General features: G+C 41.2%; 2 protein-coding genes and 1 long non-coding RNA gene across 4 annotated transcripts in view; 2 read left to right on the top strand and 1 right to left on the bottom strand.

The window, feature by feature from the left end:
• Positions 1 to 10,405, top strand: part of LOC137190678 (plectin-like) — a 65,660-nt gene extending 55,255 nt beyond the window's left edge. Inside the window, exons 31-33 of the mRNA XM_067600201.1 lie at positions 2,043 to 9,167; positions 9,382 to 9,498; positions 9,673 to 10,405. Of these exons, the coding sequence (XP_067456302.1) occupies positions 2,043 to 8,201 (6,159 nt within the window). The 3' untranslated portion in view covers positions 8,202 to 9,167; positions 9,382 to 9,498; positions 9,673 to 10,405. The remainder of the gene's footprint in view (positions 1 to 2,042; positions 9,168 to 9,381; positions 9,499 to 9,672) is intronic.
• A 3,100-nt stretch (positions 10,406 to 13,505) lies between these two features.
• The window catches only part of LOC137191852 (uncharacterized), a 12,632-nt gene continuing 511 nt past the window's right edge, over positions 13,506 to 25,626 (bottom strand). The window contains exons 3-4 of one of the 2 annotated variants that reach the window (XR_010930455.1): positions 15,990 to 16,136; positions 13,506 to 14,809 (exon numbers count right to left, since the gene is read on the bottom strand). This is a non-coding gene — a long non-coding RNA (uncharacterized lncRNA). Of the gene's footprint in view, positions 14,810 to 15,223; positions 16,137 to 25,626 lie in introns of those variants that run through there. The other variant, XR_010930454.1, reaches the window with a different exon arrangement.
• The window catches only part of macf1b (microtubule actin crosslinking factor 1b), a 22,035-nt gene continuing 16,873 nt past the window's right edge, over positions 20,465 to 25,626 (top strand). The window contains exons 1-4 of the mRNA XM_067602291.1: positions 20,465 to 21,036; positions 24,172 to 24,911; positions 25,118 to 25,174; positions 25,296 to 25,466. Coding sequence (XP_067458392.1) covers positions 24,255 to 24,911; positions 25,118 to 25,174; positions 25,296 to 25,466 — 885 coding nt within the window. The 5' untranslated portion in view covers positions 20,465 to 21,036; positions 24,172 to 24,254. The remainder of the gene's footprint in view (positions 21,037 to 24,171; positions 24,912 to 25,117; positions 25,175 to 25,295; positions 25,467 to 25,626) is intronic.

The following is a 25,626-nucleotide window of genomic DNA, read 5'->3' as shown; positions in this document are numbered from 1 at the left end:
GAGCTGACTGCTTAAGAGCACAGTAAGTTGGACAGAGCAGTATGAGTCCAAACTAGAAGGGGAACCACACCGTGGTCTGCCATACACATTGGCCGCTAGCAATGGCAAAGCCAGAGCTAGCCTCATTGCTAGGCGCTGGAAGATGAACAGACTTTATATGACTGTACAGCAACAGTAGCCTACACATTTGTTGTGCTGTCTTTATTTGCTTCTACTTTTGCAGATCTGCTGCTGAAATTAGAAAGATATGACGGCTCATGTGGCTGCCAACTCACAGCCACAGGTTTTTATTAACTACTATTACAGTAATTCAGTTATGATTATGTAGAGTTAGTCATTTGTTCTACTGTCTTTGGAAGAATCTAACTTAATTTTTTGAAGCAGCAAAATGATTTGTATTTGTATTTGAATATAAGTGGAAATAGGCATAACAATCCTGTTTTTTCATTATAATTAAAATTTTAAGTTAATAAAATGTTAAAATAAGTGTTCTTCAATAAACTATTGCAGCAACGGAAGATTCCCACTCAGGATCTCCAACCCTGGTCTCCCAGACAATGGTCAACTACACTAGCCACTCAATCATGCCATAGAGAAATCAGACATGCAGATCTGCAGCTATTTATATATCATAACACAGAGGACCAGGAGTGGGAGTCGAAGTTTTGTTCAGGGTTCATAAAATGGACGAGGGAAAGGTGGCGGTCAACGAAGAAGCCATGCCATTATTGGAAGTTTTCTCTTTATCAATGACTTCCAGCACCTGCCTCAGCAATGAGGCTAGCTCTGGCTTTGCCATTGCTCACAGCCAATGTGGATGGCAGAGCATGGTGCGGTTCCTCTTTTAGTTTGGATTCATGCTGCTCTGCCCAACTCACTGTGTTCTTTAGCAGTCAGATCCCCCTGCTTTCCATAAGGTGCCTCTGCGCCCCAGCCGTTTCAAATCCTCCCTCCAGCCTTTGGGCCATGCCTCCTCATTTACATACAGCTTGAAAAGGTGTATGCCATTTACAATAAAAATGTATTAGGTGTATCGGTTCACCTCAGGGTGCAACAAAATGGCTTCACTGTTGCAGATTAAAAAAACTACTATCAAACAAATGAGAGTGAGCAGAATACCATAATGGCAAACAGCATTTACCATCCTGGACTATAGAGTATGGTTAATTGTATTGTTCCCATAACCAGCAGAATATTCACAATCATCAGTTAAAAAAAAACAAAACAGCTTTCATATACATATTTTTACAGGAAGTATAGACGTATTCTAGTATTTCAAAATCTGGTTAAACATAATGGATGGATCTATTCCAGAGTGATGACATCTGTGATTTTTTTCAGCTGGACTGTTACTCTTCAGTGTAGTGCCAAAAATATTCACGGTCTTTTGTAATTTTATTTCAGTTCAGTGGGACATCTTGTAAGCAGAGCCAACAAAACATTGTTAGCCACCACAATCATTTTGGACTTGTTTTACTTACTTTTTCACATATATGCACAGTCCATCCAAGTAGTAGTAGTAAATTACTAGTTTGGTCTCAAGTTTACTTTTCAAACCAAATCAATAATCTTTTAGAGTGAAGATGTTCAAATACGTGTATCATTACATATTCATTACACACAGGTGATAGGTCAAGAGGTATTATGAATTCCAAGAAGTTAGTACTTAGTTGATGCAGTTATCTTTCTTGTGACAACAGCAAATTTTGCTGTACATTTTTAGTTAGTTATTTAAGGCGCATTACTCTCATGATTGTTCTAGACTTGATAATGTAAGTGGAAATGTTAAAAAAATACAAGAATATGCTGTATTTTTATCGTGAGACAAGTATGCCAGAGAAAAGTTTTAATCTTTAACTGCAATTCTCTAAAAACTACAGAAAAGGAAACCTTCCCTTAGGGATCTCCATATGCATAAGCAAAGTGCATTGTACGAATTGTCTCCATTATAAAGTACATCAAACAAAATATGTGAAGAATACAGTATGTGGCTCACCTGTAAACCTATTGTAACTTTATATTTTCCTTTTTCATTCTGTCAGATGGCTGATGCACAGCAGAAACAAATGGAACATGAGAAGACAGTGCTCCAGCAGACATTCCTTACAGAAAAGGAGATGCTGTTGAAGAAGGAGAAGCTAATTGAAGATGAAAAAAAGAGGTTGGAGAGCCAGTTTGAAGAGGAAGTCAAAAAGGCCAAAGCTCTCAAAGATGAACAGGAACGCCAGAGACAGCAGATGGAGGAGGAAAAGAGGAAACTCCAAGCTACCATGGATGCAGCCCTCAATAAGCAGAAAGAGGCTGAGAAAGAGATGCTTAACAAGCAAAAAGAAATGCAGGAGCTGGAAAAGAAGAGACTAGAGCAGGAAAAGATTCTTGCAGAGGAGAACCAGAAATTGCGCGAGAAGCTGCAGCAGCTGGAGACAACGCAGAGAGACCAACAAACCGATCTCATCCATGTAAAAATGGTTGAGTCACAGAAAGTTCTCAATGGCCAAAGTGCCGGTGATGTAGTAGATAATGTGGAGAGTAAACCAGATCCATTGGCTTTTGACGGCATCCGTGATAAAGTCCCTGCAAGCAGACTTCGTGACCTTGGCCTTTTATCAAAGAAGCAGTTTGACAAGCTGAAAAATGGCAAAACCACTGTGCAAGAACTTGGTGAGACTGAAAATCTGAAAAGAATTCTCAAAGGAAAGAACTGCATTGCTGGTGTTTTGACACCAACTAATCAAAAAATGTCAATCTATCAAGCTTCAAAAGAGAAGAAGATTACTCCAGGCACAGCCATGGTCCTTCTTGAAGCTCAGGCAGCCACAGGTTACATTTTGGACCCCATTAAGAACGAGAAATTTTCTGTTAATGAGGCTGTGAAGGAAGGCTTGATTGGCCCTGAACTTCACAATAAAATGCTTTCAGCTGAGAGGGCTGTTATCGGCTACAAAGATCCATACACTGGTGGGAAGATCTCTGTCTTTGAATGTATGAAGAAGGGTCTGATAGAACATGATCATGCCATCAGAGTCCTTGAGGCTCAGCTCGCAACTGGGGGTATCATTGACCCTATCAATAGTCACCGTGTACCCAATGAAACAGCCTATAAACAGGGACAATATGATGTAGAAATGAACAAGATTATGGAGAACCCTTCAGATGACACAAAGGGATACTTTGACCCCAGCACTCAGGAACCTTTGACATATTCAGAGCTAATGGAAAGGTGCACCACTGACCCTGACACCGGTCTGCTATTCTTGCCAATCACAGATAAGGCTGCGCAGTGCTCAAGTATATACACAGAGGAGGAGACCAAAGATGTGTTCAGCAAAACAACTGTGTCGGTGCCATTTGGAAGATTCAAGGGAAAGACTGTCACCATTTGGGAAATAATCAATTCTGAGTACTTCACTGAGGACCAGAAGAGGGACCTTCTCCGTCAGTACAAGACAGGCAAAATCACAATCGAAAAAATCATTAAGATTGTGATTACTGTGGCAGAGGAGAAAGAGAAGAAAAACGAAATTACCTTTGATGGTCTGAGAGCACCTGTCCCTGCTACTGAGCTCCTAGAATCTAAAATCATTGCTAAAGACCTGTACAACAAATTGCACAAGGGCAATATGACAGTCAAAGAGGTATCTGAAATGGAGCCTGTCCACAAAGCACTGAAGGGTACAAACTGCATTGCTGGTGTAGTTATTGACTCCACCAAGGAGACAATGTCCTTCTATGAAGCTATGAAGAAGGACATCATGAGGGCAGGGCCTGCCATGCATATGCTTGAAGCGCAAGCAGGAACAGGCTATGTTGTTGACCCTATTAATAATCAGAAGTATACTGTTGATGAAGCTGTCAAAGCAGGTGTTGTTGGTCCTGAGCTGCATGAAAAGCTCCTGTCTGCAGAGAGAGCTGTGACAGGTTATAGAGATCCTTACACCGGAAAGACTGTGTCTCTCTTCCAGGCAATGAAAAAAGATCTCATACCTAAAGAACAAGGAATCAGACTGCTTGATGCCCAAATGACCACTGGTGGCATCATTGATCCAGTAAAGAGCTATCGTATTCCTCATGATGTGGCCTGCAAGAGAAATTATTTTGATGACGAGGTGAAACAGATTCTGAGCAATCCCACTGATGAAACTAAATGCTTCTTTGACCCCAACACAAAGGAAAATGTCACATACTCACAGCTCTTAAAGAGATGTGTCCCTGACAAGAAAACTGGCCTCCAGCTTCTGCCTCTCTCTGATGAAGCAATCAGTGCAAAGGAGGAGTCAATTTACACTGAAGCCCAAACAAAAGAAGCTATGACTCAGGCAACTGTGGAGCTTGATTCTGGGCCATTTAAGGGCAGGAAGGTGACCATCTGGGAAATAATCAACTCTGAATATCTCACTGAGGAACAAAGGCTTGACCTGCTCAGACAGTTTAGGACAGGAAAGGTTACAATTGAAAAGATAATCAAGATTGTTATCACAATTGTAGAAGAGAAAGAGACCAAGAAACGAGAACAGTCCAGCTTCAAGGGACTCAGATCTCAGGTCCCAGCGGGCTCTCTGTATGATTCCAAAATCATTGACAAACCAACCTTTGATCTCCTTCAACAAGGCAAAACAACACCTAAACAAGTCAGTGAGAATCCCAATGTCAAGAAATACCTGCAGGGCTCTGATAGCATTGCTGGCATCTTCCTGGAGCCGACAAAAGAAAAAATAAGCATTTATCAGGCTATGAAGAAAAAGCTCCTCAGACACAACACTGGCCTTTCCCTTCTTGAGGCCCAAGCTGCCACTGGGTTCATTGTAGATCCAGTGAGGAACCAGTGCCTTTCAGTAGATGAGGCGGTGAAATCAGGCCTTGTAGGCCCAGAGCTACATGAAAAACTCCTCTCTGCGGAAAAAGCTGTAACTGGCTATAAAGATCCATTCACAGGCAATAAAATTTCCCTCTTTGAAGCAATGCAAAAAGATCTCATCCTGAAAGAGCATGCCATGCCACTGTTAGAAGCACAGATGGTTAGTGGAGGAATCATTGACCCTGTAAACAGCCATCGAGTCCCAACTGATGTTGCATATCAAAAGAACATTTTCAGTAAGGAAACTGCCAACACCCTATCTGATCCATCTGATGATAACAAGGCTTTCTCAGACCCAGAAACTGATGAGAAAGCAACCTACAGACAGCTTAAAGACAAGTGCCAAAGAGATTCAGAGACAGGCCTGTACATCCTCCCACTCTCCAAGCCTCAGTCTCCAACTGTTGTGGAGAAGACATACCTCTACACAGAGGAACAAACACAGAGTGAACTGACCAACACCCAAATTGACATTCCTATTGAAGGCCTTGCTGATAAACCACTTAACCTCTGGGATGTAATGAACTCAAATTTGCTTCCAGAGCAGGAGAGACAGAAGCTCATGGATGAATATCGCTCTGGTAAAATCACTAAGGAGCGGATGATCATCATTATTATTGAGATTATGGAGCAGAGAGAGATCATCAGAAATGAGAGTCCACTGACATGGAAGACAATAAGGAGAAGGATAACTATAGAGGAGCTGTACAATGCCCGCATCATTGACTTAGAGACATTCAACCTCCTTAAACAAGGCAAGAGGGACATCCGTGACATAATGGAGATGACCAGTGTGAAACAGTATCTCTATGGCACAGGCTGTGTGGCTGGGGTCACAACTGATTCAAGCTCCAAGATAAGCATATACCAAGCAATGAAGAGAGGTTTTCTTAAACCAGAAGTAGCACTCAGTCTCCTAGAGGCGCAAGCTGCCACAGGATTCATTGTTGATCCAGTAAAGAATGAGACACTCACTGTTGATGAAGCTGTTCGTAAGGGTGTTGTCGGCCCTGAGATTCATGATAAGCTTCTTTCAGCTGAGAGAGCAGTCACAGGATACAAAGATCCATACAGTGGGAAAATCATATCTCTTTTCCAGGCCATGAAAAAGGATCTTGTTCCAGAGGATTATGCTCTGAAAATGTTAGAGGCACAAACTGCCACAGGGGGTATTATTGATCCTGAATTCCAGTTCCACCTGCCAGCAGATGTTGCCATGCAAAAAGGTTATATCAACAAGGAAACCAACCAGAGACTAACTGATGATGTTAAAGGATTCATCGACCCTGTCACTGAAGAGAACCTGTCATATGCACAGCTGCTCAAGAGATGCAAGTTAGATGGTGGGCTGCGCCTCCTCTCCCTGGGAGACAAGAGGCTGATGTTTAAGGGTCTGAGGAAACAGATCACAATGGAGGAACTGCTCCGCTCACAAATTATTGACCAGCAGACTGTCACTGAACTGAATGAAGGTCTTCTTTCAGTGGAGGAGGTTAGCAACAGACTGTCAAGGTACCTTGAGGGCACAAGTTGTATTGCTGGTGTATATTTAGAGACCACAAAAGAACGTCTATCAATTTACCAGGCCATGAAGAAGAACATGATTAGGCCAGGCACTGCATTTGAACTCCTTGAGGCCCAGGCATCCACAGGATATGTCATTGATCCAATCAAAAACCTCAAACTGACTGTCAATGAAGCAGTGAGAATGGGAATTGTAGGCCCAGAATTCAAAGACAAGCTTCTCTCTGCTGAGCGTGCAGTGACAGGATATAGAGACCCTTATTCAGGCAAAACAATCTCCCTGTTCCAGGCCATGAAAAAGGGGCTGATCCTGAAAGATCATGGTATCCGTCTCCTGGAGGCTCAGATTGCCACTGGTGGAATCATTGACCCAGAGGAGAGTCACCGTCTGCCAGTTGAGGTGGCCTACAAACGTGGCTTCTTTGATGAGGAAATGAATGAGATCCTGACAGATCCTTCTGATGACACCAAAGGCTTCTTTGATCCCAACACTGAGGAAAACCTAACCTACCTCCAGCTCATGGAGAGGTGCATCACTGATCCTGACACTGGCCTGGTGCTCCTGCTACTGAAAGAAAAGAAGCGGGAAAGGAAGACCTCCTCCAAATCTTCAGTTCGTAAACGCAGAGTTGTCATTGTAGACCCAGAGACAGGCAAAGAAATGACTGTGTACGAGGCCTATAGGAAGGGACTTATTGACCACCAAACCTACCTGGAGCTTGCTGAGCAGGAGTGTGAATGGGAAGAGATCACAATGACATCTTCTGATGGCACTGTCAAATCCATTATCATTGACAGGAGGTCAGGGAGACAGTATGATGTTGACGATGCTCTTTCACGTGGCCTCATTGACCAGAATGCTCTTGACACATACCGATCTGGAAACCTGTCCATCACAGAATTTGCTGATATGCTTTCTGGAAACATGGGAGGCTTCCGCTCTCGCTCATCCTCCTTTGGTTCCACCACTGGTTCCACCTACTCCTCTCCTATGAGCCCCATACCCTCCATTAAACCACCTGCAGTCATATGGAATGACCCAACAGAGGAGACTGGCCCTGTAGCTGGAATGTTGGACATAGACACACTGGAGAAAGTGTCTATCACTGAGGCCATGCACAGAAATGTGGTAGACAACATCACAGGCCAAAGATTGTTGGAGGCCCAAGCCTGCACTGGAGGAATAATTGATCCCGCAACTGGTGAGAGATTCTCAGTTGCTGATGCTACAGAAAAAGGCCTTGTGGATAAAGTCATGGTTGATCGCCTAAATCTGGCTCAAAAAGCATTCAATGGATTTGAAGACCCCAAAACTAAAGTAAAGATGTCTGCTTCCCAGGCTCTAAAGAAGGGCTGGTTGTATTATGAGGCTGGTCAGCGTTTCCTTGAGGTCCAATATCTGACTGGTGGACTTATTGAGCCTGAGGTCGAGGGCAGAGTCTCACTAGATGAATCCATAAAGAAGGGCACCATTGATGCCCGCACTGCCCAGAAGCTAAGAGATGTCAGTGCTTATTCTAAATATCTAACATGCCCAAAAACCAAACTGAAAATCTCCTACAAAGATGCCATGGACAGAAGCATGGTCGAGGAAGGATCTGGTCTTAGGCTTCTGGAGGCATCCTCACAATCCAGCAAAGGCCTCTACAGTCCCTACAATGTCAGTGGCCCTGGATCTGCTTATGGCTCCCGGACTGGCTCAAGGACCGGATCTCGTACAGGCTCCAGGAGAGGCAGCTTTGATGCTGGCTCTGGCTTCAGCATGAACTTCTCATCCGCCTCCTTCACATCCTCCTCAACTAGCTACAGCCGCAGATTTTGATTAGCTAGTTCTGTACCTAACAACTTTGAAATGCTTATGTGACTAAGAACCAACAATACTAATGCACTTTACAGTTGCATTTCTTACAGGAAAAATAGTTACAGTAACAAAGAAGTTATAATTTATTTATTCTGCCCTGCATGTGGTCACATACAGAACTGCCTAGGCTATTGATTTTTATTTCATATATAACAGATGTATAAACATGTGCCTCATATACGGAGACATAACCAAGCATTGCTAGATATATAAAATATTAATTTTCTTTAGTACTGATTACAAAGTCAGTTTATATTTTTCAAAGCAAAGCATGCAATCTCTGCTGTTTTTTAAGTGACTTTATAGTTTTCCTTTTACACCTGTTAAAAAGTTGTATACTTGTGCTCTCTGAAACTAATATATACTGTATGTATGTCAAACAGAAATATTTTTCCAGTATTCCTTGTTTCCTTTGAAATTCAAGAATATGTGTCTATTTTGTTATCCTTTTTGACAACACTACTTAATGAGATACTGTATGTCAACATAGTTCTAATGTTTTTAACAGATTCTAAAATACATAGATGCCTTCAAAAATTCTGAATGTTTGTATAGAGTATGGACAGATTTTGTGTTTATTTTTTGTTATTTGTTGCCTGGGTAACTAAATAATATACCCAGTTAGTTGCAGCACAGAATGCACCTATGATACATTACAAAATGACACACTACAAGAATACAATACTGAACGGATTGCCAGAATTAAAATTATGAAACCAGTTTCACATCTGTCATTACTTTGTACTTATGTCCATTTATATTCAGTGGACTTGCATCCTTTTAGTTCATTACACCATTGTTTTACATACTCCAAGTTTTGGATTCTTCATATTCACCCTCAATCAAGTGTTCCTGGTAATTCCCAAGATGATGTCAGACTTGATCCTGCATCCCCATTCAGACCTGACGCCTCTTAATTTGGTTCTTGTAAGTTGAAATAAGTTTTTTTTCTTATGTTTGCTTTGTTCTCTGTTTTCTTCAGTTGATTTTGATAACATCTCAGAGCCAAGATTATGCCATTTTTATGCCATTTTCCCCTATCTCACACTACCAGGGTGATACCACTGGTAAACTATTTTATTAAAAATTCTCTTCACCGTCAATTGACTTTTCTTTATCCTTCTTTTTTTTTTTTTTACAGCTGCCTCAGTCTCTCAGGATCCAACATATGAGCACAGATACTCAGTTGGCTAGAGCACATGATTACCCCAACTTGGATGGATTTGTGAGTCCATGTCATCATCAAGCAGTAATGCAGGTACAGTAAATAACTTGAAAACATTGTCATTTTAATTTAATTTGCAAAAGATGAAGCAAAGTTTCATCAAGGTTGTTTTGCAATTTTCATTTAAATTGTATTTTTTTTCATTGCATGGTTTTGTTTATTTCATTTCATTGATTTTAATTCATAGTCATTTTCTTTCATTTCTAGATCTGCCATTGAGTATGTCCTTTCTTCCATTGCACATCACATTTGAAGAGAGCTGAGGCTGAGTCAACCTGACACCATCTTGGGATGCCTTACTAGGAACACTCTTCATTCATTACCTGTTTTTCATATATTTATTACTTGAATGCTAATAGTGATATTTATGTTGTCAAATCCTGATACACTCCCAAAGCATACATGCATCTGTGTGTAGATTCTTTTGTTTAAATTGGGATTAACTGTAGTGGAAGGACAGCATATCTTCATTTAGCTAGTCCTAAATCCACTGAGTATATTTTTGTATTATCTCTCACTGTAAAATTCAGCCCAGCCAAAGTGCTAATGAAAGGCATTTTGAGAATTGGCATACTTTATATATCACCACATTGCATGAATGTATTATATAAAATTAACTCATACAGATTTCCATATGCGAACTAAAAAACAGCTTGAAGCTTTATTTTGCTTATAGTTATTTTTCCACAGCAACTGTTTCTGTTATGCATCTTTAAAGTGTTTTACCTCTGTAAATGTTTTTATTTTGTTTTCATCATGTTTTTGATATATCATGAATTTGCTTTGCATGTTTCACTAACTTTACAAAGGATATTTGGGAAAAATGAAAATAAAGAGAACTGCAGATGTAACTGAGCTGATTTTGATTTTAGCAATAGTGGACTCTGTTGTATGTTCTGAAAATAACACTGTGTTGTAAATAAATGTGCTCTGGAGAGGCCCCCTTGTCATTCGTACATTAATATATATGCATCTGGAACTGTTTTTCATTATATGTTTTTCAGTGCAACAGATGACAGTTGCAACGCAGCCATTTAAGAAAAGTAATAGCTTGTCTTGGACAGAGTGAATATAATGGATAGTGTGAATATTGTAAACATGGCACAGTGGAAAAGTGACACCATAATTTTTACCTTCTTTATTGCTGCACAGAGTATATTTTATTTTTTGAAGGTGATAAGCAGTAGTTGACCACAAGAGGGCAGTGTTAGACTGGCCTACACTTATCCACAGTGAATCAAGTGTAACAACTACTGCTCCACAATTGATCCTATTGTTAACACTGTGGTTTATAAATGTATAATTGCTATAATATCAGGTATTTGTCAGATTAATGATGATCAGGGTCTGACAAGGTTTTTGAAGGCTGATGAGAGGCTTATTTTGAAATTGCTTATACATTTTAACTGATTTAACTCCACCCAAAATGAGAAGTTTTGATTTTTTCCAGAAATGTATCCAGATCAGAGTATAAAACACTCCACTGGACATTATTGGTATGTTTGTGGATTTACATCCACTGCCATCATATTGCACACATACATATTTTGCTGCGTGTGCCAACATTAGTCGCAGGGTTCAATGGAGGAGCCTGCCAACAGGAGCAACGGGGCATTTACCTCCCAGAATTCTTCACTCAGCTCCCTTGACTACTCAGATCTGACCCTTTCCCTACCAGCTCTCCCTGCATCGGAGGCTGGAAGCAGGGAGGTAAGAACACAGAGAACAGAATATAAAACTCATATCATCATATACTGTATAGCATAATTAATTATAAATGTGTTAAATGAAAAGTGTCAGCCCAAGCAGCTAGAAATGCTATAGAAGTAACAGAGCCAAATGCAAGAATTGGTGCAGGAATATGTTTATTATTCCTAATATTCTCTTGCAGGATAAAGGGAGTGTGTTTGGATCACCAACACCTACATCACAGGATCAGAGATATGGGTATGCTTCAAATTAGAACACAGCTATTAGATTGTCGTCCATTCTTCTTGATGGAGTGCCACAAGTATTGGGTACTGTGCCCTTGACAAACTGATGAATTTGTACAAATTAAAATATTCAACCTTTTAGAAATACTATCCAATATATAATAAGCACCAAGGTTCATCACATAGATAGGCACTTTGTAATTAAAATGAATGAATCTGGCAAATTGGCCACCAACAGTCAGATTAAACAAACCAAACAGCTTGTGACGACAGTTGGTCGATTGTATCAGCTTTGTAGACCGGTCTGTATTTGCCAACAACACAAAGACAGAACTATGAATTGTGACGTGAGCACACAGTGTAAAACATCTAATTGAAACATACTGAAACAAGAAGACTAAGGTTCCAGCCCAACAGACAGAGAGAGCAGATGCCTTCCTAATGAGATATTTTGCAAACGTTTTCAACTGAGGAGACTTGGTTAACCATTGATGAGAACGATAATTCTTAAAGGCCTTGTTTTAGCTCTTCCTGCCAAAGTACAAGTGATGACTATGCTCTTGTGTCTGTTGTCCAAATCACCTGCTTCCTGTCAGACATCATCTGCTTCATTCAATAAAAACCAAACTGAAGTGCACATTTTGTATTCATAGTACAGCTATTCCATAAATGCTAGCACATTGGATCACTTAATGTAATATGAAGAAGTCATATTAAGCGACACTGTGGGTTTATTCTTGATATGAAAAAGACAAAAATATATATCAGAATCATGTTTATTGTCACTTCCATAGTACACACTCAGCGTAAATGGGAGCACAATACTGTTCTCCACAGTTCAACATGTGCAATAGATAAGACACTACATATCTTAGGTTTGATTTAGTTTCAAATGCAAATTTTACGTTCCAGTGTCCTGACTGTAGGTTTGAGATATTTGATCATAATATATAATCAACATAGCAAACACTTTGTATTACTTCTCTCCTGTTTTAGGAGGCACATGGAGGACTTGAGCCAATGGCAGTGTGAGTTCAGGGGTCAAATCAGAGCACTGAGACAGTGGCTGAGGAACATGGAGATGAGGCTGCCTCCCCTGGACCCCAGGGTTAGTTGGGTTTCCTGTCTGTCTGCCTGCTGTCTGCCTGCTGTTGTCTCTCTACCTCTCTTTACTCTCTGTTTCCCCTCATCCCATGCTCAAAAGCATCTTTACTGTTCATTTATTTCAGCCATCACATCCTCCGCCTGAGGTGACAACAGTCATGAACTATGATTATCAGGGAGTTTATTTTAGATGTCTACTCTCTCTCTCATTGTGTATGTCAGCAAACTATAGTTCTTCTAAAGTCTAATAAGATACTTGTAGGGCCCTCATAACACTGGGAAACAATGCAACAACTTTGCATCATTATTGAGTTATAACCCTGAAGGATTACAGTGGTCTTTTGGGATAAGAAAGAGAGCACACTGAAAATAAAAGGTTACCAAGGCCATTTCTTTTAATTCCTTTTTGAAAGGGAATTGAATGAGGGATATGATGTACTGTGGATCCCGGGCATTAGCTGAAATAAACGTGCTGCCACATGTTGGTTCAACTGTAATTGCATGGGTAGAGAGGAATCTGAGCAAGACTCCAAATGAAGGCAGTGAGTTGTGTCCAACCTCATTCATACAATCCACTGTCACTGTGGCACAGGGCAAGCATGGCTAACAGACACTTTAGATGGCTATGTCTATTGAGAAAAAAATGCTGTCTAATATGTTTGATACAGTGTATATCTTTTATGTAAGAGCATCTGTGAATATGCTTATAAACCTCATATTTTTTGTTGTTGTTTATATAGTGTCTTATTATTTTTCTCAGACAATATTTTGTGCTTCCATTCAGTTTTCCCTATGAGGCATACAGCATTACATTACAGACTACAATAACCCAATTTCCCCACAGACGTTAATGCAGATTGATCGTATTTAATTTTAAAGTGTAGTAAACTACATCTGAAAAGACAAGAAAGAAGAGAGAAGAAAATGAACCAATGAATCTCTTGACTCAGTGTACTAACATTTAGTTAACTGAGCATTCCAAAAAAAAAGAGCAAAGGGATTTTGGAGGTTTTTCAAAGTCAGACATACTCAGACGGATACCGAGGTGGTCCTCTTCCACTCCTGCAGGGAGACTTCTTTAGGCCACAGGGGGACAGTGGGGCTGGGGAATCAGGCCCCATTGTGCCTGGCTGGACAGCCAGGCTAGAGAAGTGCTTGGCACTGGAGGCCCTCTGCACACATGAACGAACACACTGAAAAGACATTAGACTCAGATGGGAGGAAGAGGCAAGGGGGGAAAGAAAAGCAGGATCTTTATGGTAAGAGTGCACAGATCTGACTGTTGTGGCATTTTTAGAACATAACTGTAGATCTTGTCATACAACCATTTATAACCAATATTTGTACAAAGACTTGTCAGAGTCAAAGCTGCTCTGGATCCGTGGAGCCTGGATAGTAAAAAAGGAACTCATTTGTGGTCATGCCAGGTCAGCAGATTTTCTGACTAGTGTAACTAAAACTCATTTGTACAAAGGGACAATGGATCTATAGCATGTTATTTTATCTCGTCTGGGTTTTGTGCTTTGACACTGACAGAATTAATTCAGACAGACAGATAAAGAACATTGTCATTGGGGTTAATCTATTGAGCCACATCAACTGAGAGACATTCTAGCGCAAAACATTAACATGAGCACCAAGATGGTGAGGTAATAAATTATTAGAATATCCTCTGTGAAGACTGACTGTACCTTCTCCAATGAGTTGTGAATCAATTACATAAAATAATTAAGAGGGTTTGATGATTTTATTGTTAAAATTGGTTTCGGCTGATTTAGTTTATGGTCCATTGAAGTGAATGTGTTCCATTGTCCTGACTGAATGTTTGAGCCATTAATTGATTGTATGGTTAAAAAGGGCACAGAGACAAAATACAATCTGTGTTTGAACCTGTATGACCCTCAGAGAAACTTAATGATTACCATCTTGGGAAGAGTTTTGACAGAATAAAAAAGAAGAGATGTTCTTAGTTAAAAATTCATTTTACATGATACATTTTGTCTCTGTTTGAAAGAACCACTGTGACCCTGGAGATTGATGTGTTAGATGCACAGGCATGTCTTATCACATTGTGAAAGCTTGAACGCTTTAGAGAGCTTTAGTTTGACCCCCAATGAGAGTGTGTGAAATAAGGGGGTGTCTTTTTATCTCTACCGTGCCTTTATCATACTGCATCCGACCACAGACCTTTGTCATGGTAATGCTGTTAGTCTGCTGCACTGCTGGTTTCAGTCTGGGCCTGAGGGACTCGTTAGTTAGCAGCATGAATGAGGACATCCCTGAGCCGCCCCCACGTACAGACCCTTCTACAATACACAGGAGAGAGACACACACCTGCTCCTTAACACAAGGCATGCACCAGCACATCTTAAACTGTTTTTCCCATGAACACGGATAAATGTCTGCTTCAATTAGAGGTTGTCAAACGTGAATATTATAAGCATTAAAAATGGGAACACTGCAATGTAAGAACTTACACCATATGGACTAGGGAATTGTTAATATGAATAGGTTTTTAATAGACTAAGAGCTCAAAGAACAAATCATCAGTTTGCTAAATGTGCAGGTGTGCAAGTCCCTGCATTATTTGCTACAAAAACTTTAAGTAAATGTAAATAATTAATTAAAAATTCAAACAATTTCTCCGTAATAATTATCAAATTGAATTAAATTAATACGGAGCCCGGAGTTCTCAATGTAATAATTTGTGCTCTCAATTTAATAACTTGTGCTCTTGAATTAATAATTTGTAATCCAGAGACTCAAAATATCAGACAAAAATGGTATTTTATTATATTGTTACAGAAATCCTGCAAATCCAATTATGCCAAGAATCAGCGCTGATCATTTGCAAAACTGTCTACAGTGGGCCCGCACAACTCAAAAATGCATTAGATAAATATCTGACAATATCTGACAATATCTGACAGCTGACAAAATAGGGTTTGGTTAATGTGCTAAATTATTAGATGGGGGTCACAAAACTGTCTGGACCCATTAGTTCTAGTGAATAACTAATGACTTCCACAATGTTTTTGGACATGAGGCCTGCTGTGTAATCTAAGGAGTGGCAATTGCCCATACTTTGCCATACCTAAGTCTTGGCAATGATAAAGACTCTTAGCTGTGATGTCATCTAGATGAGCAATTACAACAACTTGTTCACTTGCTGAGTGAGATGTTTTTAGGATTTACAGTAATCAAACTTAACAAAATGACACATATGAGTAATAATAAAATTAGCATATTTTAATAGCAAATGCTACTTTCTTTTTACACTGTGTCTGAAAATTATGTCACTGACAAGTCAAAATGACATCTCTTCAGTTAGACAGTCAGGTTAAGGTCCAAAGTTCTTTCTGCTTCCCCACCCCCCCCTGCTGATGAGGTACTGCTGGATAAAGACTCTCTGTCTAAAAGGTCTCTGGTTTCCCTGGGCCTGCAGCAGATGCTGCATCCCAAATAAGCCTTGTACACACAACTTACAAACAGCGGGCCCAGGAAAAGGGGTCACAGATCGCAGCCTATTATCCTCTCCTCTCTGTTTCTGACAGCCAGCAAACAGCATCCCTGCTTTCTGACACTGTCATAACCTTTAGGGAAAGGGGGCTTGTTTTCATTGCTGTGAATCACCTACAAGACAAATGAATAAAGAACTATGCTTAGATGGCGGAAAAGTAAACTTGTTTATTCATACAAGTTGGGATTAAATCTTACTTCCAGTTGATTGTTTTTCTCTTGCTTGGCGTGTCAAATTGATTTTCATGTTATAGCACTTTAGGTAATCTCTCCCATAAGAGATTTTTCGATTCACACAGTTTTTCAGGGTTAATGGCAACATGGGGCCTCTTCGTATATAGGCCTGTGCCTTCCTTTGCTCAATGGAAAATGTGGACTTATGGCTGTAAATCCTCTCTTCCTGGGAGCAGTTGAATCAAACACATAGCTGATGATGGGGTTGAACTCCTCTATCCCCAAGTGGCTAAATCCTCCCCTCACCCATGACTATAATTTCCAGTATCCAGGCAGCCCAGCAGGGCCCAGGCAACCCAGTGGGGAAGCCCATCAGCCTTTCATCCACTTTTCTTGGAAGCAACCTCTTCTGGTGATAAATGACGGTGTGTGCGATGAATGGTGCTTCTGATGTGACCCTTAAAAAGCCCCCACCCCCCTAAACCTAACCCTTTTTTCATTTCTCATGAAGGGGGCTAATTACCATGTTCTGTGGAGGAGCCATTGAGGTCTTATTTAATTTGAAGGCAGCAGAGAGGTTGAGATAACGGAGGAGGGGGAAAACAAGCCCTAAAATTAATCTTTTTTTCTCAGGTCCTCTGGCACATGGGATCTGTGATCAAATTTAAGCTCCCATTGGTCACTAATTTGGAATGGCATTAATTTGGAAACTCTCTTCATCCCATCTCCCAATCTGTGTCCACTCCATTATTGATAAACCGCATAGAAATGAGATGATTTCATCAGCTACCTATCAAGCCAGACGTGGCAGCATATTGCATCACTGCATAGCCCAGACCCAAACAGCGTTCCAGTTGCTCTTCAACTACATCAGCGCTTGTCTTTTTAAGAATTGCATGCAGTCTCTATGTGCACCTACTGTGAAATGGAGAGGAGAGATTTTTGGCAAAATCTTTTAATTAGTACAGAGAGGGCTGGAGGATGCTGAAAGCTGGGATCAGGTGTCATGGTTTTACAACAATGTCTTCCTGGCAAAGTGATGCCTCATCACTGCCAGCTCCTTTCAGATAAAGAGAGGGGGGACGGGGAATGCAGGCCTTACTTGCTCATTAAATGACTAAAGACATTAGCTCTCCAAGTGACCCAAAGAAACAGCTATCTATGAGTTTGTGCATCTTTTACAGCTAAATTGTCTTTGCTGCCTATGTATAATCCCTGTACATCACCAGGATTGTGAGATAAGAACAGGATATCTTTTATACAGGCAGGGAACCCTTGCATCAGCACTAAAGTACTAAGGAGTTAAATAACTTGACCCTCCAGGGGTCATTCTATTCAGTTCACTGTCTCTCTCTCTTCAGCCACTGTGACAGACATTTTCAGTTTTCTTTTCTCTCAGCCGTTGTTTTTTTTTTTTTTTTTTTTTTATCACTATTTGCATAAATTAAAGCAAGAAGAGGGTGGGGAGGTCAGAAATGTTGCAGTCATGTAGGAGCTGTGGATAGCTGTGAAAACCTGAGGCAGCTTCAAAGCAGATTTATTTGTCCATTTTATTGGCTTTATTTATTTTGAATGCTATTAAATGAATAGCTATGTGGACAATAACAGTATAGATTCTTTTACAAGACTAGAACTCTGCTAGGGAAGATGTTTATGCAATAATATGGTGGTGTTAACAGTCACAAAGAGAGGCTGCAAAAAAATCATGTCCCATCCTGGTTAACTTAAAGGTATTATATGCAAGATTTTCCTAAAAAAAAAAACAATGTATAGACTCATACAAAAATAATCCCTCTCAATCATCATTTATGACCCACAAGAAGTGTGTGGCTGTGTATTTATCTGCAGAGACCCTGCCCTGTGCCTGTATCTTCTTATTTTCTTATTAGTTTGCTGTGTTTGGGACATTTCTAGGTGTCAACCTTTGGGCAGTGGGTGTGGAGACCCCGGCCAATAACAGCACACAGGATGTGAGGTCGGTACCTGTAGCATAGCAACTAGGTTACATCATTGTCTCTCTCTCTCCTCTGCTCCACTCTGCTCTTTGACTCTGTGTCATGGATGTACAAAGAGCAGCAGGTCTGTGTGTCTGCTTGACCGAGGGTGGGGCTGAGCTACACACACACATAAAGCAGAGAGGCCACAGTGGACAGGATGAAGCTGTGTTTTGGCTGCATTCACACAAAATCTGGCAATGCAGCACCTTCCTGCAGGGTTGTGCGGAGGTGTGGGCGTATTTATTTGTGCTTTAGATTATAACCACCATGCAACAATCAGTAAATAATGTTTTATTTCTCTGATTCAGCTGCTTTGTTCTTGCCAGCACCACTTGCTCTCTTCATTCACTCACTCTCTAGCTGGCTCGACCACCGCTGCTCTCCCTCTCTCTCTCTCTGTCTCTTGCTCGTAGAGCCAGGGAGGAGGGGTCAACTTTGAATGCTGTGTTTACAAACACCAACCGACAAATCCTGCATAGTATACCTTTAAATCCTTTAAATTAAATATATTTTAACTGATTTTTCAAATTATTAATCAGATGCTGTGAGTGTTATTCCCTGATATAAATGTAATTTTAGTGATAGAGCCACTCTCTTGCGTACATTTGACCTAACATGACAGTAAAATGACAAAACTTTCATCTTTGGTTGAGCTATTTGTTAAAAGACATACCCTGTGTGCAGTTCCAGCTGAACATACTGGACTTAAATCTTTGTTAATGGAGTTACATCATGATCCTGTGGCCCAAACCAAATAAATCAGGACTGTGAACACACCTCATACTGAATAAACTACGTTTGTATTGACAGGTCCTAAGAGATTTCTACTCACATGTAACTCAGAAGGCAGAACGAGTGGTATTGATTATATGATATTTTATGAAGGGAGCACATACTGGCACAATGGAATGCACGCAGAAAGGCACATGAATATTCCTCCTACTCATAGAATATATTATTCATGTCTGGCTGCACAGAGAGTAAATAAATAAATTAAATACAGGCTGACATTTTTATGTAAAAAGTAATATCACATAAAAACTTGTGAAATCCATGCTCAAGAGAAATATTTGAGCTAGATGTGGTTGTTTATTGAAAGTCAATGGTGACATTTGCTTTCCCTCAGATGCTTTCTCCTTTAACTAATTCTAACACTCAGAAAATGACCTTGTGGATTAAGAGGGAGGTAGAGAGTGGGTGCCTGCATGCATGCGTGTGTGTGCATGTTTATTGGCGAGACGGAGCAGGAAGAGTGTGGGTGTGTGTACTGTACTTGCATGCATGCATTTGGTGGATCAGATGATTGGTTGATTATTTGGTTGGCTGGAGAAAAACAGAAGGAAAAGAAATAAAAAGGGCAGGATTTGAGGCGTAAACACTCTTTGTAAATCACCTGTACGCACGCTTCTGTTAGGTTTTAGCGCACCTCACCTGCACACTATAATTTCCAGAGAGATGATTCTGGTTTTAGAAGTAATATTGACCACTATCTTATATTTGAATAAACACCTGAAATATATTTAACAAAAAAAGTTCACATGGTTTGGTTAAAACACCAGAGAATGTGAGGAACTATCGCTGTAATGGTGTTTGCATACAGTATGCTTGGAGTGCTGCATTTCTAGACAAATATTGTGACTTATTGAAATGGAGCATGATAGAATTTCACCATAGGGGTCCTTCCTTTGCTTTCCCAAGCCAAAAGCAGAGAAAAGACGCTGTATTATCTCCCCATTGCTGTCTATTTCGTGTTTGCTTCCAGGCTCTTTGTTTATTGGCCGAGTTTGCAATTGCTGGAAGTGAGTTGAAAAGTAATCTGAGATGTTTTACAGTAATTAGTCGTCTTTGTTGCTGCTGTGGAGACTGCTGCACTGACTCTGAATGGGGAAGGGGGACTGCAAGGGGGTTGGGGGTGAATGTGTGAGTGGGTGGGTAGCAGGGTGGGTGTGGGTCCCTTCTTTTGTAGACTGCACTTCTCTCCCTCGCCATCGAGAGAGGGAATGGGCTGAGGCAGCTGTCACTTAACATGTGAATGTTTCGAGGGCGGCCCAGGGGTCTTTAGAAAACTCTTCTTTTTTTGCCCCCCAACCACCCCATTTTTCAAGCAGAAGCAGCATGGAGTTTTCTGAGCCGCAGTCAAACCCAGAGGAGGGGCTTTGTTGGATGAGAAGGGGGAAAGAGTGAGAGAAAAAAGCCTGGGGAAGGTAAAGGGGGCACTTTGCCGCCTAGCTGCCTGGTACAGGAGCAACCTGAGCAGCAGCAGAGCTGGTGAGAATGCCACCGCCTTGCCGTTACGTGGAACTGGCAGAATATGACCTCCATGTGAAAACTGCTCTTGGCTGGGAACTGTGGGAGTTCAACTGAGCCGTTGGAATACATTGTCTTCATCTGGGCGCACTATCCCATCGGCGGCATTAACAAGGAAGGAATTCCTCTATCACAGCTCCCACAACAAAGAAGAAAGAGAGAGGAGCAGAGCTGGTGGGAGGAGAAGTGAAGTGAGGGGAGGGGAGGGGTGCAGTGTGAGGGGAGAGGAGGACATTGTTTGCCTGTGACTGTGGGCAACAGAAAAGCATGAGTTATCAGGGCATGTGTGAGTGTGTTTAGAAAGTGTGTTTGTATGTGAGCATGTGTGAATGAGTGGACTTGATTGAGTGTGCGTTGGAGGGAGCATGCATGTGTATGTGTATGTGAGGAGTCTTCAGTTTGGGATGTTGGGAGCTGGGAGGCCGTTCAAAGGATGCTCAAACAAAGCTGGATTTTTTTTTTCTTTCACTCCTTTTTGAATGGTGATTGAGGACTGGCTGGATTCCTTTACTCATGCTGTTGGGCTCTGCTTCAGGGTAAGTGTGGTTCACGTAAACTCAAACCGCCAAAAACTGCCACCAACACAGGATTGGCTTAGAGGGAGTTCTGGTTTTGGACTTTGCTGGTCAGTGATTGAACCAGGGAGCCATGTGACAGTGAAGGAGTTGTGACTGACGGATATTTCTTCATTTATTCTGAATAGGTACATAAAATACAAGTGCAACAGGCAATGAAATATTCCAGTAGAAACAAAATCAGTGTGAATGGATCATTGTAATGTAAGTATATTTTATTCAACTCAGTAGTTTTTTATGTGTAAACAGTCTTTAAGTTGCTTGGATTTTATGAGAAGGATTCACAATCTTGATCAACATTTTAACCTCAGTTGGCGTGGCCATTTTCACTAACTGCTCGTTTTGCAGAAGCCATGCTGACATTTCATTTTATACAGTAGCTTTGTGTTGCATGTTTAGAGGACTCTGTCTCTGAGATGAATTTGTGACCTTGTACAATATCCACCCCAAAATGTTATGAGTCTCATGGGTGAATGCACAGCTGCCATCCTTGATTAGGGACCACTACCATGATTACTACTTCAGGACCTCCCTTAACAGAGAAACACACACAGCAGTGACACAACATTATGGGGCTCTACTGTTGTGATTTATGATTATTGTCCTTCTACTAATTACAAATCCACCCACAGAGTGCTTCTTGAATAATATAAATGGGTCAGTCTTTGTAATACACAAGATAAACATAAGATCTTTCTAGGGCATGCTGGTGAGTAAGGCGTTGGTCAAAACACTTGTATATATGCACATACATGTGTACGCAATTAGATAAAAATTAGATATGGGATGTGTAATTGAAGTAACTGATTTCCTCCAGATAGTAACATTAGGTTTTTATTTCATATTTATTTTTCCACGCTGTGGAGAAACCCCTATACTATGGTTGTAATTGAATTCATCAGGAAATGGACTGCGGTCATGTATCATAAATCACTGTTGAGAGCACAGAAAGGGCTGGTCTGAATTAAGGGCCATTTCTAAACAGGTTAAGTGATGGGATGGTTAGGTCATCCGCAATATGAGTTAAATGAAGGAGTGGTTCTCTGGCTCCCTGGTTCTCTAGTATCATCATACTAGAAAGAAAGAGGAGGTGCACATCAGATTCAGGCGTGGGGCATCTTCAGAGGATTTTTCTGGTTTGCTTTCATTGTTGAATTATGTAGGTCATAGCAATGTTATGTTTCCTCATTTGAGGACCAAAGACTGCCTATAAAATGGTTAATTGTATGTTGTATATCATCATCTGGGTGGTCCGGTCTATTAGACATAATAAAAAATGCATATTTTGATTTAAGAGCATCCCTCCTCTAATGAAACTACTCAGCATATCCTCACATACAGTGCTGTGAGATCAGTGTAGAAGCAACCGTGTAATTTAGCAAATGACCACACATGTGGTGCAGTAACCAGACACGGCACACCCTCGCTCTTGCATTGTTAACCCATGTGGACACAGCCACAGACACTCTCTCTGGCCTCCTCAGGAGACTGCTGGGCAGTGATCTGAGCTAACTGGGTAATCATTGATCTTGAGGCTGGGGCTTTGTCTGGGCACCACTCTCTGATCCGACTGTGTACTCCCCTGTGGATCCCTTGACTGCATCATCTGCTCTGCAGAGACAAGCATGATGTAGATGATTACTAGCCTAATGGACATGGAGGCATCATATCAAACTAGGTCATTTTGAGATTCTCATTTAGTTAAAAGCGGTGGCATCTTAATTGTAATTGGTTTTACGTTTGGGAATGAGAAATGAGATTATATTCAAATATGGGATGGATATTGACAGTTTTTCTCCTTGGCTGCAGACTTTCTTTGTGTCTAACCACTGGCAAAGATAAATGCAGAATATTCAGCATCATTTGTCTGCCTAGTGCCTAACTGTAAGATATAACTGTACACCAATTGTGCTTAAAACAATGCAACACAAATGCAAACAGAAGAGAAGTACAAATAATGTACACTACTATCTTCACTATATCCTCTTTTTCTGCATTTTCAAGCCAGAAAAACATCTTCTCAGTAGTAGTTTGAGAAGCCAACATCCTAATTTCCCCTTTGTTGAACCATATTGCCCCCCTCTCCAATCTTTAGTCACCAAGCATGTCCTGAGGTGACCTGTATAATTCTGAATGGACCAGTCCAACCTCGTCTCAGAGGGAGGACCCAGCCTCAACAGGAACCCTGACTGTGATCTACTGATGGGCTCACCTCAGCTCCTCTAGACCAAGATAATTACATTCACCTTTAACCCTTCTGTCAAAACAATGAAGGCACTGAGCTGAGGGTGAAGAAGGCATGCTGACACAGTTTGAATCTGTCACTGCCAATGCTCTTTATGACACTCTTTTCAATAACATATTAATTTAGACAGACGAGATATTTATCAGATCATAGTTGGATTGAAAATTGTCATTCAAGAGGATTGGTAAGTTGGTGACCATTATCAAAAGCCTTTTTTTCCAGAACAGCACTTTCATGCTATTGCTGTGTTGTTTTCCTAACAACCCCCCTCCAATGCCCCCATGCCAGTCTGTGTTCCTTCCCTCCCCTCTTATTGTCACCCCAGAGAAATGAGGCGATGTCTGCATTTTTATGGCTGTCATATTTGATCAGATCCTTAACGGGTTTCCCAGGACTGGTCCAGGCTGAGCTAGAGAAAGAGTTGGCTGTTTGCCAATGGTTCTTCATGCCAGACTCAACAGTGGGATCCTCGACAAGCCTGTCACATTGATTTCTAAGCCCAGAATATTTCAGTTGGTGATGCGAGATAGAGAGGAGCATGTGTGTATGTGGTCTAAAGGAAGACAAAGGGACAGGGAATATCCTGGCCAAGTATCTCTGCTGTGGTTCCCTCTTGTCTCTCATTGCCAAGAAAAGGGAAATATTGGCACGGAAATTTAGCAAATAAAGAATGTGAGAGACTGGTTTCATTTAGTCTCAGTGCAGTTTTCTGAAGATGGTGGCAAGTAGTACATAGTGACTTTAATGCAGGAAAGTTGCGCTTTCAGGGAAAGAACAGCATGTTTTGTTGATTTGCACAATGAGCAATTTTTCATTACATGATGACCCAGAGCCCACTTGTCTTATTTTAGGTAGCTGAAGGATCTTCCGCATGCATGGCCGAGGGGCCTTACCTCACCTATTACTACCTCACTAGCCTCTGGGCTGAAGGATTATGGGTAACCTCATCAGCAGGCCCAGCTGCCTGGGCCAGAAGTCCAAGCATGTGAGGTCAGATGAGGACTTCTTGAAGGAGTGCTACCAACGACGAAGAGAGTGGCAGCCACAGGAGCAACATGGGGAGGCCAAAGGACAAGATGTTGTCAAAGACAAAGACAAGGAGGATACGAACAAGGAAAGAGAGGTAGAGAGAGACAAGGGGGCACAGGAAATAGATCTTAAGAGGGAGGAGGGGGCTCATACTCCTGTATCGGACAAACTCCTCCGCAGCTCCCCTGCTTCCACAATCAGGAGCACCAGTACTCTGGATAATGCCTGGCATAGCAGCCCTTCTCCAATAAAAACATCCCGGAATGGGACACTAACAAGGAGAATGGTGCCTCCAGAGTTTGCCAGATCTCCTCTGGCTCACCCTGACAAGAACGCTGCAGAGAGAAGGGCCAGCTTCCAGAGAAGAGACTCTAGAGAAGGCAGTCCCTGGTCCTGGAAGACTGTGGCATCACGTGAGGTTACGGAGGTGACGGAAGTGACAGAAACAATCGTAACTGAAATCGTTGAAGTGACAGAGTATCCAGCAGGAGATAAAGGAGGGGATCCTATAGTCACCAGAACTGTTAGAGTCCTCAATGGAGTCGCTGAGGAACTCGCTCAGGTTGATAAAAACACGAACTTTCAACCATATCAAGTCTCATCTGTCCTTCCATTCCATTCCTTCCTCCTCTCATCTAAACTAACAATTCTCACTCTAGTCTGTCTTTAAAAGCAACATTTTGTCTCTATGACATTGTGGTGGGTCTGAAAGTCTAAAGCTACAATTTTATAAATTGATGCAACATGTGGACCTTCTTTACTTTGCAGCTCCAAAGTGATGGGCACTCAAGCTCAGACCAGGATTCCTGCCTCGATAAATGGAGTGTATGTTTTACCCTTAATCCTAATCTACTTGTGTTGCAACAGATCATGTTTTTCCTGAAATCATTGACCTATTTTCATTCATTCCCACTACGGCTAACATTTTTTGATGGTCTCCCTAAAGGGAACAAGATCTACCTTGGCACTGCGGGATGTGTCTACAGATTGTGAGACATTCCTCCAAAACCTGGAATCATTGCTCACATGGGTATATGAGATAGAGGAGCTCACAGCCAATCAGAAACCACCATCCTCAGAGGTCAAAGTGGTGAAAGCACAGCTTCAAGAACAAAAGGTTTGTTTGTTATCAGCGACATCACATCACCCCATTTCATGTTCCAAAAAATGTCTTTGAAGGACTGTAGTAGGGGGAATATACCTGAAAGGTTTACCTATAGAAAGGTGTGCTCAGGTCATGGAAAATACACCCTTTATAATATAATTCAGGAGTGAAT

This window comes from Thunnus thynnus, chromosome 10 (genome assembly GCF_963924715.1).
Source record: "Thunnus thynnus chromosome 10, fThuThy2.1, whole genome shotgun sequence".
Lineage (NCBI taxonomy): Eukaryota > Metazoa > Chordata > Actinopteri > Scombriformes > Scombridae > Thunnus > Thunnus thynnus.
Note: the sequence above shows the minus strand (reverse complement) of the source record. Positions and strands in the feature narration are given on the sequence as shown.